Source organism: Leptodactylus fuscus, chromosome 8, assembly GCF_031893055.1.
Source record: "Leptodactylus fuscus isolate aLepFus1 chromosome 8, aLepFus1.hap2, whole genome shotgun sequence".
Lineage (NCBI taxonomy): Eukaryota > Metazoa > Chordata > Amphibia > Anura > Leptodactylidae > Leptodactylus > Leptodactylus fuscus.
The window spans coordinates 60,082,646-60,100,758 of NC_134272.1; the positions used below are offsets into that span (position 1 = coordinate 60,082,646).

Consider the following 18,113-nt stretch of genomic DNA (forward strand, 5'->3'; position numbering starts at 1 on the left):
GCAATGACAAGTCACAGCCACAATAGTGGCAGCAATGGTGGGTTTTTTTATAAAACAGTACAAGGAAACGTTACCTAGCACTCTAATTCTGTTATGTGGTTTTTATGGCACTGTTAACACCTCATGCGCACTTACCTAAAAGTGAGCTTATAAAACCATTCTAGGTCACATTTGTGTATTTGGCCATTTCATGGGACACAGAATTACACCTGCAGGAACTTTTAATATTTCTCTTGAAACCTGTTTAGTCTTTGTTTTTTCTATTGTAAAATAATTTTTTTTTACTGTAGATTGTGAGCCCCATATAAAGATCACAATGTACATTTTTTTTCCTATCAGTAAGTCTTTGTAGTATGGGAGGAAATCCACGCAAACACAGGGAGAACATACAAACTCTTTGCACATGTTGTTCCTGGCAGGATTCGAACCCAGGACTCCAGCACTGCAAGGCTGCAGTGCTAACGACTGAGCCACCGTGTTGCCCCGTAAAATAGAAATTTTTTAAATAAAAATCAGATTTAAAAAAAGCCTTTGTACATATGATGGTATAATATATTAAAGAGTAATATAACATATCACATAGTTATCCCTTGGACTACTGACCTGGTATTAGTTTATGAGTGTTGTGAATATTTTTCTATAATGGGTATACATCACACACTAGACACACGTAATCCGCCAATACTAATACAGATGTGGACTGTACTGGCTTCATCTAAACTTGGAGAACCCTTTTACTCCACACTGAAAGTGACTGTACAAGCCAGTAAGACTTATCGTAGGTCTCTCAAGTCTTCTGCTATAAATTACTGTTCAGGTATGCACAAAGTAAAGCTGTGTGTGAACAAGCATCAGTAGATTATCCACCCCCTAAGTAGTGGGAGCCATCAGGAGAGACATGGTTGGGACAGGCCCACCACATTCTTACACTAGGATAAGCTGTATCATAATGGTTTGCTGTCCACGTCTCAGCCACGTTTGGTAGTGTCCTGTATACGGCCATTGTCACACATTACTACTGGTGATGGTTTCCTCTTCCCCTGTGTTTTCTAGGCAAATGCAGACCCTTCTGTGATAAACTGTTTGCACAATCTGTCCAGAAGAATCGCCATTGTACTACAGCACGAGGAGCGGCGTTGTCAGTATCTAACCAGAGAAGCCAAGCTCATCCTGGCAATACAGGACGAAGTGTCTGCAATGTCTGAAAGTGAGTAGAAGTAAGATTTTGTTACAAGAGGAAGACTTTTTGTATACCAAGTGTTTCTTATTCTCATCCTTCCCATACGTTTATGCCTCTTAGTGAGTCAGTGAATGGAAACGTTCATTGCTTAAATGTATGGCTGAACCTACAGTATATTCCCTCCAGACTTAGCGCTGCTCACGCCTTAAAGGCAATCGCTTGAAAGGGAGTGGAGTAGCAGTAATGTCACACAGTCACTATACAGTGTATGGCGTCCTCTGCTTCCAGCTCCCTACACCATATGAACATCTGATCAGTGTGGGAGCTGAGTGTCCTTAGGACAAGCCATAGTCTGAGGCCAAACACTGGAAAAGCTGTGGTTTTTGTTGCAGATTTTTAATTTTTATTTTTTTTAAATGTAAAGCCAATAGCGGCTTCAAACTAAATGGGATATATAAAGGAAATTCTTGTATGTCCCCCTTTTGCTAAATCCACTCCTGGATTTGGCTCGGAAAAAAAAACAACAACCAAAAGACACAGTTTTTCCACAATATGGGCAGAGTTGTATCTGGGCTTTCTGCCACCCAGGGCCCAAGTATATAAATGGATAAAAGTGAGTTGGTGCATAGCTACACCCCTGCATGGGGCCTCAGCCTCAATAACTCACATAGGTACTGCTTGGTGCACTAAGCAGATTCTAAATTTATACTACATCTATATCCTATAGAAATTGCTGCCAGACAGGGTAGTTTTTTTTTTTTTTTTTTTTTTTTTTTTTGGGGGGGGGGGGGGTTGAGTGCCACTGCAGTGTTTACATGTCGCAGTGCTAAGTTCAATGAGGCACCATAAGGAAAAGACAGAATCTTTATTTTTTTAACAACCAACCTATTGCAAAGTTATATGTAAGAGGTATAAATGAGAACAGGCTAGACCATGGAGAACTGCTGTAATATTTCTATCAGTGAAATTCTGTTTTATTGTTAACATCACCACCTAGTGGCCAAAATGTATAACTGCATATAAGGTAAATATTAATGGAATAATTGGGGGTGATAACTAATAGTAATTTTGCATCTGCTATTCAGAATAATAAAATGTAGGGGAGACCACAAGTAACCCCAGCACCTCTGTCATCCATTACATGAAGGAGCTGCCACTGGTGCTACTATATTGCTATTACACTACTATAGCGCCACCAAGTGCTTTTTTGGAATACTGTGGCTTCGTCAAAGCTTAAAATTTAGGGTCAATGTAGTAATGATTTTACTGTGATTATTGCAACTGTTTTTCTTATATATTTATATATATGCATTTGCGTTTTTACAGCAGATGAGGGTCCACAGTCACCATTCCACCATATTTTACCAAAGAGTAAACTAGCAAGAGACTTGAAGGAAGCGTATGACAGGTATATTATGTCCATGTATCATGTGTATTACTTCTGGAGCAAGCAGTGTGTTGTCAGTGATATACTTTACCAAATTGTTTTGTGAATAATGTTTTTGCTTCTTTTTTTTATTGGGGGCAATACCTCATCTTATTCTTGTTTCCTCTGACAAATAATGTTAAAATGGTATTTGTCAGTCAACAGCACCTCCTAGTGGCAAGTGTAGATAGCTCATGGTTTATTTAGAATATAAAAGTTTAGATAAGGTTAGATATATAGATTATATTGACTCTTTGGGTCACAGTGGCAGTAAGTATTAAAATTCTAGGCTAAATTGTGAATTTTTGTGTATTGACATAGAGTTATTTAAAGTTTTATTGTTATAGTAACATCACCACCTAGTGGCCAATTGAAACACCAACATACATAATTGAAGCATAAAATGTCACCCCAGCCTGTAGGGCTGCTACCAAGTTATAGAGGCAGATAAAAGTGGGAGTCAGGGGCCTTATAACACGGGAAACAACAGCATGGTATAATAGACAGATAGTAACAAAACAGATTGTTTTAATATTACTCTGTGCAAACAGATGATCATCCATTTGCATTTCTTTTAATCCATTTTTTAAACAGATGCTAGAAATTTGATGTAACTAGCTTCTAAAAGAGTTGTCAGGACCTGTGCAACCAGAGTTAAAGCGTAACTAAACTTTCAGACAACTTTTGATTTTCTGGCCATATTTGTGTCCCCGTCGTCCATACACAGTAACCTTCAGTAAGAGGCAGAAACAGCTCTCAATACAGAGTGAACCAATGCAGGATTTCACAGAAAAGAGCTTCAATGTGTTAATAAAGTACATTACCAAATGTATTAATGACACAAATACTGGCAGGAAATCAAATGTTGTCTGAAACTTTAGTTCCATTTTAAATAAAATCAGCACAATCTTGGGTGCAAAAGGCCAAAAGTTGCTGCTTCTTGTTGGACTGTTGTATGTGATTATTGTTATTTTATGGTTAAAGGGAGTCTGTCAGCAGCAAACTGGTTGAGGTGATTCACTGTTTCCAAATATGTCTCTGTTATTCAGCATTGGGGCCTCATTTTTATATAAATTGTGGCTTATATAGTGGCCATATGAACCCATATGTCCTGGGTGTGGACAGCTGTGACCAAAGCCCAAGCAAGCTAAGGCACATCCCCAAAGCACTTTTTCTTTCATTAGGATATAAATAAATTGTCACAGAATGGGGCCCCAATGCTGAATAGCAGAGGCATACTTGGAAAATGTATACTCACCTCTATAAGGTACTGGCATTACATTTATAACAAATTTATTGTGGACAGATTCCTTACCCCAACCATGACTAGTTGTTCCCAGGTTATATACATTCAGCATACACATTTGTGATGTTTTTAGGCATGCCCCAATTTCCCGCTCATCTGTCTCCCTGTAGTGGGATTACTAGGCCATGCTCACAGATGAAGGGATTATATGCTGTGCTGCCGTCAGTGCATGTGAATGGACATTTCTTTCCTTCATATTCCCGTAGTGTGGTTTGATGAATGAGCCACATATTGTACCAGCTGCGCCATGTCTGTTCTTGGTGCTGATTCCATATTTAGCGGCTGTGGATTAACACCACTGAAGTTCACTAGAGCAGATTTTGGCGGCATGTATCAGTTTTTGATCAGCTACAGAAATCCTTAGCTTCTGTCGTAGTTTTCAGTCGGCAGCAGAATCCTGAGGATGTTCACAGAGTGTATACCCAGAGTATAATGGTCCAGGTGTATGTCTAAAGACGGCCATTGTAGCACTTGATCATTTAATGGGCATTTAGTTTTGGGAGCAGAGACAAACAATATTGGCCTGTAGCACCATCTAGTGACCAGTGCCTGCAATGACACATCTTATGTCCAGTTTATTTGATTATATTGTTGTGTCTTGTTACCTAGTGGTGGCATGAATATAACTTTGCCAGTGTGTGGTACAGCTGCTTGACCTGTAAATTATATGTATGGTAAGAATAATGGTCATATGCCAGGATCATCTATTAAATTGTATTAAGTGGCATAACTATAGAAGGTGCAAAGTTTTCAGTCATACCTGGAAAGGCCGAGTCCACAAGGCTCCTGTCAGAAATACCAATATTTATTTTCTGTACTGTTAATATTATATTTATTATTGTTCTGTACTGTGACTTAAAGGGATTCCTTTATTGGGAAAACTCATTTTTAACCACGCATATATTTGTATAGCCTTTAGAAAGGCTATTCCAGACATACCTTTTATTTATTAATCCTCTCAGACGCTTTTATTGATATGCTAATTAGCCAGCAAACTCCAGAAGTTCAGTGAGTGTGGACTGCTGTGTGTACATAGGGGGAGGTGAGAGCAGGGAGGCTGAGAAGTCAGCAGCAGCAGACAGTGCTCACTGAACCTCCAGAGGTATGTCTGGAATTGCATTTCTAAAGGCTATGCAAATATATGCTTAGTTAAAATGAGTTTTCCCAATGATAGAATCCTTATAACAGGTTCACCATATTTATTGCCTGTTTTCTTTGACATCACTGCATTAAGTGTCCTTGTACAGTCTCATCGATGTGCCCATTACCTCTATACTGTGACATCACTGTGCCCATTACCTCTATACTGTGACATCACTGTGTCTGTTTCCTCTATGCTGTGACATCACTCTGTCCTTTTCCACTGTATTGTGACATCACTCTGTCCTTTTCCACTGTATTGTGACATCTCTGTGATCTTTTACCATTATATCCTGTATTGTGACATCACTGACATCTTTTACCACTTTATCCTGTATTGTGCCATCACTGTGGTCTTTTTTCTCTTTATCCTGTAATGTGACATCACTATGGCCTTTTACCACATGCTTTCAATGTATTACGCACGTATCACATTGAAAGCATAGGGAAAAAAGCCTCCCATTGATTTCAATGGGGAGCGCACGTATGCCGGCTCCCATTCATGTCAATGGGAGCTGCTTTATACGCGCTCATTCTGAACGTGTTTTTACGATCAGAATGAGCGGAGCGTTACATCGTGTGAAGGCTCCCTTATCCTGTATTGTGACGTCACTGTGGTCTTTTTTCTCTTTATCCTGTATTGTGACATATTACGCTGCTCTTGTTTCTGTGTTGCAATGATACATTTCAGATATGGTTCACAGCAGTTATAGCATCAGTGCTTGTCATGGTACTTGAATATATAGTATGTGCATAAAATATGTCATTTGTCTTGTTCTCTTCCAGCCTCTGTACTACAGGTGTGGTACGTCTTCATATAAACAACTGGCTAGAAGTAAGCTTTTGCTTACCACATAAAATTCATTGTGTTGGAGCAAATTTTATTCCTCCGGAGGCAATAGAAAGAAGTTTGAAGTCTATCAGGTGAGATGTGACATGATGTGTTCTGGTGGAGATCACATATAAAAGACTGCAGGGCACCAAAATACTGACACTTGGGATTTATTGAGACCAGTATTTTGTGTGTAGCTGGCATGCATATAAGGTATTTATGCCAGAATGATAGAAAATTTGGCCAATGACTCATTCCCCATTTAGAAAAGTGGCAGGGGCTGTATGAAAACGCCACAATTTTTTGTTGCAGTTGAAGTTTTCAAGGGAGTCTGTCAGCAGAGTGAAGCATATTAAACCAGCAGCACATTCAGATAGTTCAGACTCACCTGAATGTAACGTCTCTTCCAGCATGAAAATGCATGCCTCCGCTTCTGAGATATTAATTTATTTTAGATTCATTTATTTCACAATATGCAAATGAGCAGCCCGGAGCACTGTGGGCGGTTCTGTTGCTCCACACTGCTGTAATACGCCAGGGCCAGGTGAGATTTCGGCATAGCTTCCTGGTCCTGTCACTCAAGGAAGGAAGGAGGGAATATTAGATATATATTCTGTCACTAGGAAACATCATGTAAGATCAGCCCTTGTGCATTGACTATACTGTATTCTATATGTGATGTGCCATATATGGAGCCCCAAATAGTTCCTGGCTCTGCAACATCCACTACTAAGTCTACATTTAGTTCTAGTGGCAGGGATCCACAAACCACAACATCAAAAAAACCCAAGCACCACAGTATGTTAATTTTCAATTTTTTTTTTATTAGAATTAAGCAGCATTGTAATAAAACATCACTGGCCCTTTAATAAATTACAGAATGCTCACAGTGACTCACAGGACAGGATCGGTGGACATCACAGAACTTGCTCAGGTCATTCACACCAGTCCACCATTGTCCTGAAGTGAGAGCTGCTGCACCCCAATGATCCAGAGGAAGGCAAAACAAACCCCCAAGGGAGTTATACCTAAGAGGGGCCAAAAATTTCCTTTGTGATCCCATATGTGGTGATCACATATCTCCCTGGATCACATCTATTCTGCTGTATATTGTCTTATGCATATATGAAATTATACACTCGGTAGAGCTGACTGTAATAAGTAAGGAAAGAAATGTACATATCCTGCTCCTAAGAGCTTACAATCTAATGTACAATATACACTCTGCTCCTATGAGCTTACAATCTAATGTATGATAGACTCAGTGCTCCTAAGAGCTTACAATCTAATGTACAATAGACATTCTGCTCCTAAGAGTTTACAGTCTAATATACAATAGTCACTCTACTCCTAAGAGCTTACAATCTAATATACAATAGACACTCCTTATATGCTCCTTATAGCTTATAATTTTATCAGAAGAATAAGATATTCAGTTCCTTAAACTACTCATATAACTTAGATAACTGTCCGAACACAAGCTAGGCCAACAACTATTCCTCCTGCCTTGTTATACACATGCACATTCAGCAGGATGTGTATGTGGTTTTCATAGGGAGAGGGCAATACATCACCAATTCTTTCCTTCAACACCTGCCATTGTAGAAATGATCAGCTACTACCACACAGTCATGGCAAAGGATTTGAGACTGACACACATTTTCACGGAGTTTGCTACTTGAGCGTTTTTAGATCTTTTAGTCAGATCTTTGTATGATATACTGAAGTACAATTATAAGGAATTCATAAGATTTTAAGGTTTTATTGAGAAATAGATAAATATTCGGCAAAGGCTCAATATCTACAAATCTTCCTCTCTACAATTCTGCTGAGTATCAGCTTCTGTGCCAAGTCCTGACTGATGACAACCCATTCTTGTCTAATAAGTCCTTGGAATTTATCACAATCTGTGGAATTTATCACAATCTGTGGAATTTATCACAAACAGATCTTGTGAGAAGCTCCAAGCACTGAATGAGATTAAGATGCTGTCAAAAAGGGAAGGGATGCCAATAATAATAAGAAAAGCATAGCTATGGATTGCCCTCAGTCAAGATTTGGCCCAGAAGCTGATATCCAGCATGACGGGAATCATTTAAAAAGTCTTGAATAATAAGGGTCAACACTGGAAATATTCAGTCTATGTACAAACTTGATGCATTAGTGAAATCTTATGAAATGCTTAGAATTGTACTTCGGTATATCAAAGAAACATTTCACTACAAGATCTGAAAACAACAAAACATTAAGAAATCGGCACGACATACAAAAGAGGTCGCTGACTCTTTAAAGGGGTATGATGGTGTTCAGCTCAGTGGTGAACCTAGCCTCTCTGCTGCCTGAGGCGGACCATCAAAAGAGCCCCCCCCCCCCACCCCAGTAGCATACAGGCCCAAAGCCTGTGCTAGTAGCAACAGCCTGTTATCATACAGGCCCAAAGCCTGTGCTAGTAGTAACAGCCTGTTATCATACAGGCTCAAAGCCTGTGCTAGCAGTAACAGGCTATTACTACTAGCACAGGCCTTGGGCCTCGGTGGTACTGCTAGCGCAGGCTTTGGGCCTATATGGTAATATACCTGACCATGTGACGTCTGGGACATTACCATATAGGCCCGAAGCCTGCTAGGATTAACATCAGAACCCGGAGAGGTAAGTAACACTGTTTATTATGTTCCCTCACCTCCCCTGGGGCTCCGATTATTATACTTGGGGGTCTGAAAAGACGCCTGAGTATAATAATAGCGACAGTGGGATCGCGGCCTGGGCCCTGGCCTGAACACTGCTGCCCTCTGCGGCCTATAGTAGAAGGGGAAGCAGGGGGTGGCTATGAGCAGGCCCGGGCAGGTAGGTAAATAGGCCGTAACCTGTTGGGGATAGTCCAACAGGTAGCGGCCAATTATACAACAAAAAAATTCTGATACTTACCGACCTCGCCACTGCTTCCGCTGCTGCCGCTTCCTCTTCATCCAGCGATAAGACGTCTGTATCTCAGCATAGGCGGCGTGATGACACCGCTGACACAGAGGTCTAAACCAGCGCAGGAGAGGCCACTTGGGTTATTTTTAGAGCGGCCTTTTCCTGTGAAGAAAAAAAAAATTGCCACGGCTACCGACCCCTGCAGAGTGCCGCCTGGCGTCGCTGTCTCACCGTGCCTCATATACAGATGCGGTGCTGGTTCAGCTTAACGTCCCCTACAATGTGCTGTGGTTGGCTTGATAATGAGCTTCCTGGTGACCTGGAGACTTCCTTTAACCAGGGGCGGTTCCAGGGCCGGGCGAGCCGGGCAACCGCCCGGGGCCCCGCGCTTAGCGGGGCCCCGCGGCACGGCCGGGACCTAACAAAATGGTCCCGGTCGGCATGTCCCAACTCCAACTGAGCTCAGCGTTAAAGCAGGAGCTGACAGCTCCTGCTTTAAACGCCTATGTATTTCAGCTCATCGGCGGTAGACGCCGATGAGCTGAATGCATAGGCTTTTAAAGCCGGAGCTGTCACAGCTCATCTCCTGCTTTAACGCTGAGCTCCGGCATTTGTAGCCGCGATGTGATGACGTCATCACATCGCGGCTACAATATGTGTATGAGGGAGAGAGCTGCGAGGGAACGAGGAATGGTGAGTGTGTGTGTGTGTGTGTGTGTGTGTGTGTGTGAACGTGAGAACGGCATGACACTGGGGCAGATGGAGGTGGGAGAACGGCATGGCACTGGGGCAGATAGAGGGGGAGAGAACAGCATGACACTGGGGCAGATGGAGGGGGGAGAACGGCATGACACTGGGGCAGATGGAGGGGGAGAACGGCATGACACTGGGGCAGATGGAGGGGGAGAACGGCATGACACTGGGGCAGATGGAGGGGGAGAACGGCATGACACTGGGGCAGATGAAGGGGGAGAACGGCATGACACTGGGGCAGATTGAGGGGGGAGAATGGCATGACACTGGGGCAGATGGAGGGGGAGAACGGCATGACACTGGGGCAGATGAAGGGGGAGAACAGCATGACACTGGGGCAGATGGAGGGGGGAGAATGGCATGACACTGGGGCAGATGGAGGGGGAGAACGGCATGACACTGGGGCAGATGAAGGGGGAGAACAGCATGACACTGGGGCAGATGGAGGGGGGAGAATGGCATGACACTGGGGCAGATGGAGGGGGGAGAATGGCATGACACTGGGGCAGATAGAGGGGGAGAGAACAGCATGACACTGGGGCAGATGGAGGGGGGAGAATGGCATGACACTGGGGCAGATGAAGGGGGGAAGAACAGAATGACACTAGGGCAGATGGAGGGGGGAGAATGGCATGGCACTGGGGCAGATGAAGGGGGGAAGAACAGCATGACACTGGGGCAGATGGAGGGGGGAGAATGGCATGACACTGGGGCAGATGGAGGGGGGAGAATGGCATGACACTGGGGCAGATGGAGGGGGGAGAATGGCATGACACTGGGGCAGATAGAGGGGGAGAGAACAGCATGACACTGGGGCAGATGGAGGGGGGAGAATGGCATGACACTGGGGCAGATGAAGGGGGAAAGAACAGAATGACACTAGGGCAGATGGAGGGGGGAGAATGGCATGGCACTGGGGCAGATGAAGGGGGGAAGAACAGCATGACACTGGGGCAGATAGAGGGGGAGAGAACAGCATGACACTGGGGCAGATGGAGGGGGGAGAACGGCATGACACTGGGGCAGATGGAGGGGGGAGAACGGCATGACACTGGGGTAGATGGAGGGGGGAGAACGGCATGACACTGGGGCAGATGGAGGGGGGGAGAACAGCATGACACTGGGGCAGATGGAGGGGGGGAGAACAGCATGACACTGGGGCAGATGAAGGGGGGGAGAACAGCATGACACTGGGGCAGATGGAGGGGGAGAACGGCATGACACTAGGGCAGATGAAGGGGGAATGGCATGACATTGGGGCAGATGAAGGGGGGGAGAACGGCATGACACTGGGGCAGATGAAGGGGGGAGAACGGCATGACACTGGGGCAGAGACGGGGGGGAAATGAAACTGGGCAGATAAAGGGGGAGAATGGCATGAAACTGGGGACAGAGATAGAGGGGGGGGACATGAAACTAGGGGTAGATGAAGGGTGTATATGAAAATGGGGGGGAGATATAATTTACGGGTAACTGTAGGAGGATTATACTGTGTGGAATTACATGAAAATTGAATGAGAATGGGTGGAGTCAACATAAAAGTGGGCGGGTTTTAAAACTGCGCGCGCCGCACGTTTTATTCCCTCTTTCTAGTCTTCAACAGTTGGGAAGTACAGGTTAGAAGTGCGAGACCCCCAGTAAGTAGGGCCCCGCCAAAGTCAATTGCCCAGGGCCCCGCAAACCCTGGATCCGCCACTGCCTTTAACATGACTTAGGAATACTGTAAGGCCTCATGCACACTTGCACGTGCACTCACACATGAGGCCTCAGGAATTCTGTTAATTCATCAATTTGACCCTTGTCAGTGTTCAGTTAGGGACAAGATGGCAAACGTACCATAATACATATAATAATTGTATTTATATAGCGCCAACATGTCCCACAGCGCTTTACAAATCAGAGGGGACATGATATTTGACAGTACAATGTGACAAAAAAATGTCAACATATCAAACAATAAGAGTGAATCCCCTTCTTGCGAGAGCTTACAATCTATGTACCTTACTCCTTTTAGGCCGTATCATGCTCTTCTACTCCTGAAGGACGAGAAAAGTTTGCTGAACGAACTTCCCCTGGATTGCTCTCCAGCTTTAGTGAGAATTATTAAATCTGCAAGTGCAGTAAAGAACCTGCAACAACTCGCTCAGGATGCCGACCTCGCTTTATTACAGGTGCTGCTGTCCTCCTTATATTCTGCTATACGGTACTAGGCCACTTCTCTATAGGCATTGTGCACCCTGGAGCCAAGTTCATCAGGAGAAACCTGCCCAAAATTTCTATGCCAAAAAGCTCTAGTCCATACAAGTGAATGGGATTGTTTATGTAGCATGTGCGCGTAAAGTGCTCGCATACATTTCTGTTACACATCTGCCGCATATGAACATAACCTTAGGTGGGTTTGTTTTTCTGCAAAGCCAGTAAAAGCTACTAGGAAGTGTGATTATAATGGTCACACGGCTCCCTCCAGAGGTCACAGAGAGTACTTCAAGTTGTAGGCAAAGAATCAAGGAAGAGACTGTTACATCTCTGTATAAATGTGGCCCATTGTGACGCATATAGTTATCAGCAGCTTAACCCACCTCATCTAATGATTTGTTTCTCCGTGTTCCTCTTTTTTTAGGTATTCCAACTTGCTGCACATTTGGTATACTGGGGGAAAGCCATCATCATTTACCCACTGTGTGAAAACAATGTCTACATGTTATCTCCCAATGCAAATGTTGGGCTGTAAGTATACTGTAGTCTTTGTTATCTGGTGGAAATTTGCACATTTTTATGATATTAAAATATAGACCGATCAGATAACCTAGTTAATAATTATGGTTTGTGGAGGAGGTGCAGTAAAAAAAAACAATTCAGTGTTTGTTAGGGCGGGTTCACATCTGCTCCCCGATCTCCGCTTTTAGTTTTCCATCTTCTGACAGGAGATGGAAACCCGTCATACAGCGTTCGCCTGTGAGCGCTTTGTGGTATCCGCGGCAAAACCTTTTTTTTTTTTTTTAACCAAACACAAAGTCCTGCATGTCCAACTTTGTGTCCAGTTGAAAAAATATGGTTTCATCGCGGAGACCACAAAACGCTTACGGGCTCACACGTTGCAAACCCATTCAAATGAATGGGTTTGAAAAGTGCCTGACGATTTCCGTCTCCTCTCCAGTTTCTCGGGCAGAAGACGGAAACCTAAAAGCGGAGACCGGCGAAGATGTGAACCCGCCCTAAGCAACACCTGGAGGGCCCTGTACACAACAAGACAGTCATATGGTCCTGCCAAAATTGACTTTTTTCTTATGCGTATGAAAGCCTTATTTGTGTCTTTTCTTGTTTTTCTCCTATGGTCCCATCTGCCATCAATTTACTGTTAGTAGTCTCTATAAAGAAGAAACTTAGGACTGGCCGTACTCATAAGAAAACAGTTTGCTATCCCTAAGCATATGCCATATGTTTTGAGAGGCGAGAAAGGTGGCTTATCTCCCCAAGAGCAAAAAGAATAAGAATGCTGAAACCCAACACGCCGGACCCACTCGCCAGCTGTTGGGGTGGAGTCCGGAGAGGCCCAAACACATTAGATGGTTGTCAGATTTGGCCAACACCCGTCTAGCTACATAACAACATACATCCAACTCAGGAAAGGCACAGATCTAGCCTCTATTGTAACACTGTGCCATACTTTAAATACCTGATTTAGGTCTGAAATACCTGTACACTTACCCTAAAGCTTTATTTCTGCAAGGTAAACAAAAACTTGTATGTGCAGCAAGAATATATTGTATATATAGTACTGTTCAAATGTTTTAGGCAGGCGTGGAAACATGCTGTAAAGTAAGAATGCAGTAAGAAATGAGGGAATGAAAAAAAGAAAAATCTAAATCTTTGCCTTCCATCAATTCTCAGTATACTTGCACACAGTTTGTAAAGGAATTCAGTAGGTTGTTCCAAACATATTGGAGAACTAAGCACAGATCTTGTGTGGCTGTCGGCTTGCTCCAATCCTTCTCTCTCTTCATGTAATCCCAGACAAACTGCATGATGTTGAGATCAGGACACTATAGGGGCCATATCATCACTTCCAGGACTCCTCCTCCAAAGGGCGGTGACACCAAATATTAATAGGATTTAGATTTCTCATTTCTTTATTCACAAAAATATTAACATTTCTATTTGTACTTTGCAGAGTTTTTCCCCCACACAGGCCTAAAACATTTGCACTGCCCTGTATATAATCTATATCTTGCTAATATCATGCAGACGACAAGTTAAAGTATGGGATACACTGTTAGTGTTGTCAGATTAAGGAATATATAACTATTGTATCACTCAGCCTTCATTATGTCTTCCAGTTACTCATCTCTGGCAGAGCAGTTTTCACATCAGTTTCCTGCACACGACCTCCCCTCGGTTCTGTCTAAATTCTCACTACCTGTTTCTTTATCAGAGTTTAAAAACCCATTATCACCACCAGGACAAGAGGTAAGGGGAAATAAAATGTCCAAAAGCACCCGCACTTTTACACTAATATATATTGTAGATAGATAGATAGATAGATAGATAGATAGATAGATAGATAGATAGACAGACAGACAGACAGACAGACAGACAGATAGATAGATAGATAGATAGATAAATAGATATGGGATAGATAGATAGATAGATAGATAGATAGATAGATAGATAGATAGGAGATAGATAGATAGATAGATAGATAGATAGATAGATAGATAGATAGATAGATATTACAAGTGTTTGATTTGGGTTGCAGCTCGGTATTCAGAAATCCTTTACATTCTGTTCGGCCACAGGCATTAGTACATAGTCCTTGTACTTACTCAAGTCTTCACCCTCGAAACCTTTATATTAAGCACAGTGATTCTTTGTTTGTTCTTGCACTTTGAAGATACACCCACAACATGGGGTCACTGCTCTTGGCTAGACTGCAGGAGTGGGGTGTAAGGACATACAGCAGTCTTTATGTTTTCTTCCTTTAAGAACACCTCTGCATTATATATAAAGGTCTTTCAAGTGAAAACAAGAGAGAAGTGTATCTGTGTATGGTCTTATTGTCATTCCTCCAGGGCAGCTCTGACTGTCTGCAGTAGACAACAAGAAAAGTTTTTCTGATAACTGATGCTCTACATTGGTTATAAGGGTCAGCACGGCTATATTACCTAAACTCATCCTTTATGTATTCTTGTAAATAGTTTCTGGAACACAAGAATTGTTATGACATTACATTACCACCTATTATTCGATAATATAATATTAATGTAAGAATTATGTATTGTACATTGTCTCTGCTCCCGTACGCTTCTCATACCACCTGCTGGGCTTATTCTAGATTTTCTTGGCTCCCATGCTCTTTTAGTAGTTTAAGAGAATGATTCCGTTATTAACATAATAGCAATTATGTACAGAAATTGTAGGGTATACTTTGTACCAGGCTTTAAAAGGGCTGTTATCATGGGGAAAAGTTGTGGCCGGCATTAGTCTCCATCCACAGATATATCATCATGCAAGCAGTGTGAATCTGGGCGGCTGCTCAGTAAAGAGGTGATTTTATTTTTAGTGCACATTGTGGTTTGGGACCGGGTAAAGGGCCACATTGGCAAGAGAAGATATCTAATCATCTTACATAAAAACTGTTCTTACAAGAAATGTCAGTCTTGCTGAATGTAAGAATTTTGCCCCTTGCATTGTTTTATTAATCCATCCTGACTTCCATGTTGGACTTTGCAGCCTCACCTCATTCAGATGGTGATTTGGATGCTTCAGCGTCGACTTCTAATCCAGATCCACACCTTTGTCTGCCTCCTGGTTCCACCCAAAGAAGATGCCGCTTTGTCAAAAGATGAAGATACGCCTTTTGCTGCCAGAGTTGGCGGACGAAGTTTAAGCACACCAAATGCTCTAAGCTTTGGATCACCAAGTAATGTATATTATTATTATTATTATTATTATTATTATTATTATTATTATTATTATTATTGTTAAATTTAGGTGTAGGTTTGGCTGTATAGCGACAGCACATCTGATGTACTATAAATATCAACCAGTGATTGCCTATTAGAACCACAAGAACCTGCTGCTGGTCACATATAGAATAGTGTATCAGTGTATACATGATGCAGGTTTCACCACCCAGTGGAACATAAAGGGAGAGGCCGTAGCACCACAGAATAGGATGTCGCACTCCTTCACTGCAGTATTGCAGCCATCGGTGAGCAGAACTAAAGCGCAGCAATGGTCCCCTTCATTGCATTACCCAACACGATTACATCTATTCTTATACTGCTGTGTCAGGTACCGCACTGAAGGGGTTACAACAATCATGGCTACCTCTTCAATCCCCTGATCATACCGGACACCTATAGCATATCTACAGTGTCTATGATGAGAATATCCCTTTCAGCTATGGATCCCGCTTATTGTACAGATGGATGTGCATAGTTAAACATTTCTTTATCCATATTTTGTTGTGAGATCTCAAACCTGCAACCACATCCTACCGAGATACACAGATGGGACAAAGCCCGGGTCCATCAAGTTATACCTCTCCCTATCAGTTATACAACATTAATACCTATATAGTTATTACCTTTAGTACCATATACAAGCCTGTAGAATTTTTAAAGCGCAGTCTGTCCACAGTAAATTGGTTATAAACCTAATCTCAGTACCATGTAGAAGCGATTCTATAGTTTCCAAGTATACTTCTGTTATTCATGTGTATCCGCAAAATTTGCTGGGGCTGTGCTTTAGCTTGTCCAGATTTTAGATTCCCAGGCAAAGCAGTTTTTCCCCTTATTTGCATATAAACTAAATGGTGATTTACATAAAAATGGGACTTCTAAGCTGAGTAATAGAGACCTGTTTGGAAACTGTAGAATCCCCACTATGAGGTACTGGGATTAGGTTTCTAACCAGTTTACAGATGACAGACTCCCTTTACATGCTGAGGGCAGGTTCACATTTGCACCCGGTCTCCACTTTAGCCAATCTGGACGGTTTACGTCTTCTGCCCAGCGAAACTGGACAGGAGACAGAAACCTGGCGGTCAGTTTTCAAACCCATTCAATTGAATGGGTTTGCAAAGGTGACCTCCCATATGCATATTCTGCCTCTCCGCAGGAAAACCTTTTTTTTTTAGCCGGACACAAAATTGGACATGCAGGACTTTGAGTCCGGTTAAAAAAACTGTTTTCTCCACGGATAGGCAGCAGATGTTCACGGGTGGTCACCTTTACAAACCCATTCAAGTGAATGGGTTCGAAAACTGACCGCCGGGTTTCTGTCTCCTGTCCAGTTTCGCGGGGAAGAAGAAGGAAACCGTCCGGATTGGCTAAACTAGAGACCGGGCGCAGATGTGAACCCGCCATGATACAGTACTGGCCGTTACCACCTTCTTTGGTACATTTCACAACATGAGCAATCTAACTGTGAAGAACTCTTTCCTACATAGATGTCTAAATCACCTTTAATCCACATGTAACACATTTTCCCTGGTTCTTTGTACAGTCCTTAAAATGAAGTAATTTTATTCTAGTTTTTTGTACCACATACATAATTATACATGTACATTAAGGCGTCTTGGTTTTCTAACTTGTCATTATAACAAAGGCCTTTAAACCTTCTTCAGTCTTCTCCTATTGTTATTAGAATTCAGAGCCTAAAACTCAATCCTTGATCTGACAAGGTGCATGGAGCAAAATGTACGCTCAATAAAAAATATTAATTAATAAAAAGCACATTACAATGTCTTGTCACTATGAATTAATGTCCGTTCACTATTCCTCAACAGCCAGTAGTGATGATATGACACTGACCAGTCCGAGCATGGATAACTCCAGTGCTGAGCTGCTGCCGGGGGGAGACTCTCCTGTGAATAAAAGAGCAACAGAGAATCTTCTTGCAAGTCTGACTCAGAATGAGAGAGAAGCCATTCTTAATGTTCCTGCAGCTCAAAATCAAGAGGATCTCAAAATGTTTGCAAGGTAAGCATTGTATATAGGCGGTAATGAGTCCTATACCAGTGACGGAATGGCCTGGCAGTCATGAAATCTGCTCTACTGAGTGTCCACTAACTATAACATACATATAAGAAAAGTCAGTGCAGGAATTTAGAGACTGGTTATGGCTAATTTTTAACGGTATATTAACCAGCTGATCCACTTGCTGGGGCCTTTGTTCAAAGAAAATCCTGCAAAAGACTTTGTACCTCCGAGCTCCTGTTTAGTAGGGCAGACACTGTACCTGCCATCCTGACAACCATTACGCATCGTGTAAGTGGAAATTGTAAGTTAACTTTGTAAGTCTAGCACTAACAGTACATAAATAATACCACATATTACTACGCGTGTCCTCACGACTTCTACCACTGGACAGAAGCTGATCCTTTTATCAAGCACTGGATTATTGTTCCAGATACATTTCAGAAGGAAAATACATAGAGACTATGTCAGGCCGCAGATAACATCTCTATTAAAACAACAATCCTGTGTATGTTCTGGGAACTCGACAGGCTGCGATGTTCTGTCTAGCATCAATGTGTGACAGTGCATTGTGCCGC

The 18,113-nt window shown here is 42.6% G+C and overlaps 1 protein-coding gene across 4 annotated transcripts in view; it reads left to right on the forward strand.

The window, feature by feature from the left end:
- NPRL3 (NPR3 like, GATOR1 complex subunit) overlaps nt 1-18,113 on the forward strand; it is a 42,196-nt gene that overhangs the window by 13,992 nt on the left and 10,091 nt on the right. For 3 of the 4 annotated variants that reach the window (XM_075286020.1, XM_075286024.1, XM_075286022.1), the window contains 8 exons: nt 1,054-1,207; nt 2,507-2,588; nt 5,839-5,976; nt 11,568-11,724; nt 12,174-12,280; nt 13,891-14,020; nt 15,284-15,473; nt 17,346-17,538. In XM_075286020.1, coding sequence (XP_075142121.1) covers nt 1,054-1,207; nt 2,507-2,588; nt 5,839-5,976; nt 11,568-11,724; nt 12,174-12,280; nt 13,891-14,020; nt 15,284-15,473; nt 17,346-17,538 — 1,151 coding nt within the window. The remainder of the gene's footprint in view (nt 1-1,053; nt 1,208-2,506; nt 2,589-5,838; nt 5,977-11,567; nt 11,725-12,173; nt 12,281-13,890; nt 14,021-15,283; nt 15,474-17,345; nt 17,539-18,113) is intronic. The other variant, XM_075286023.1, reaches the window with a different exon arrangement.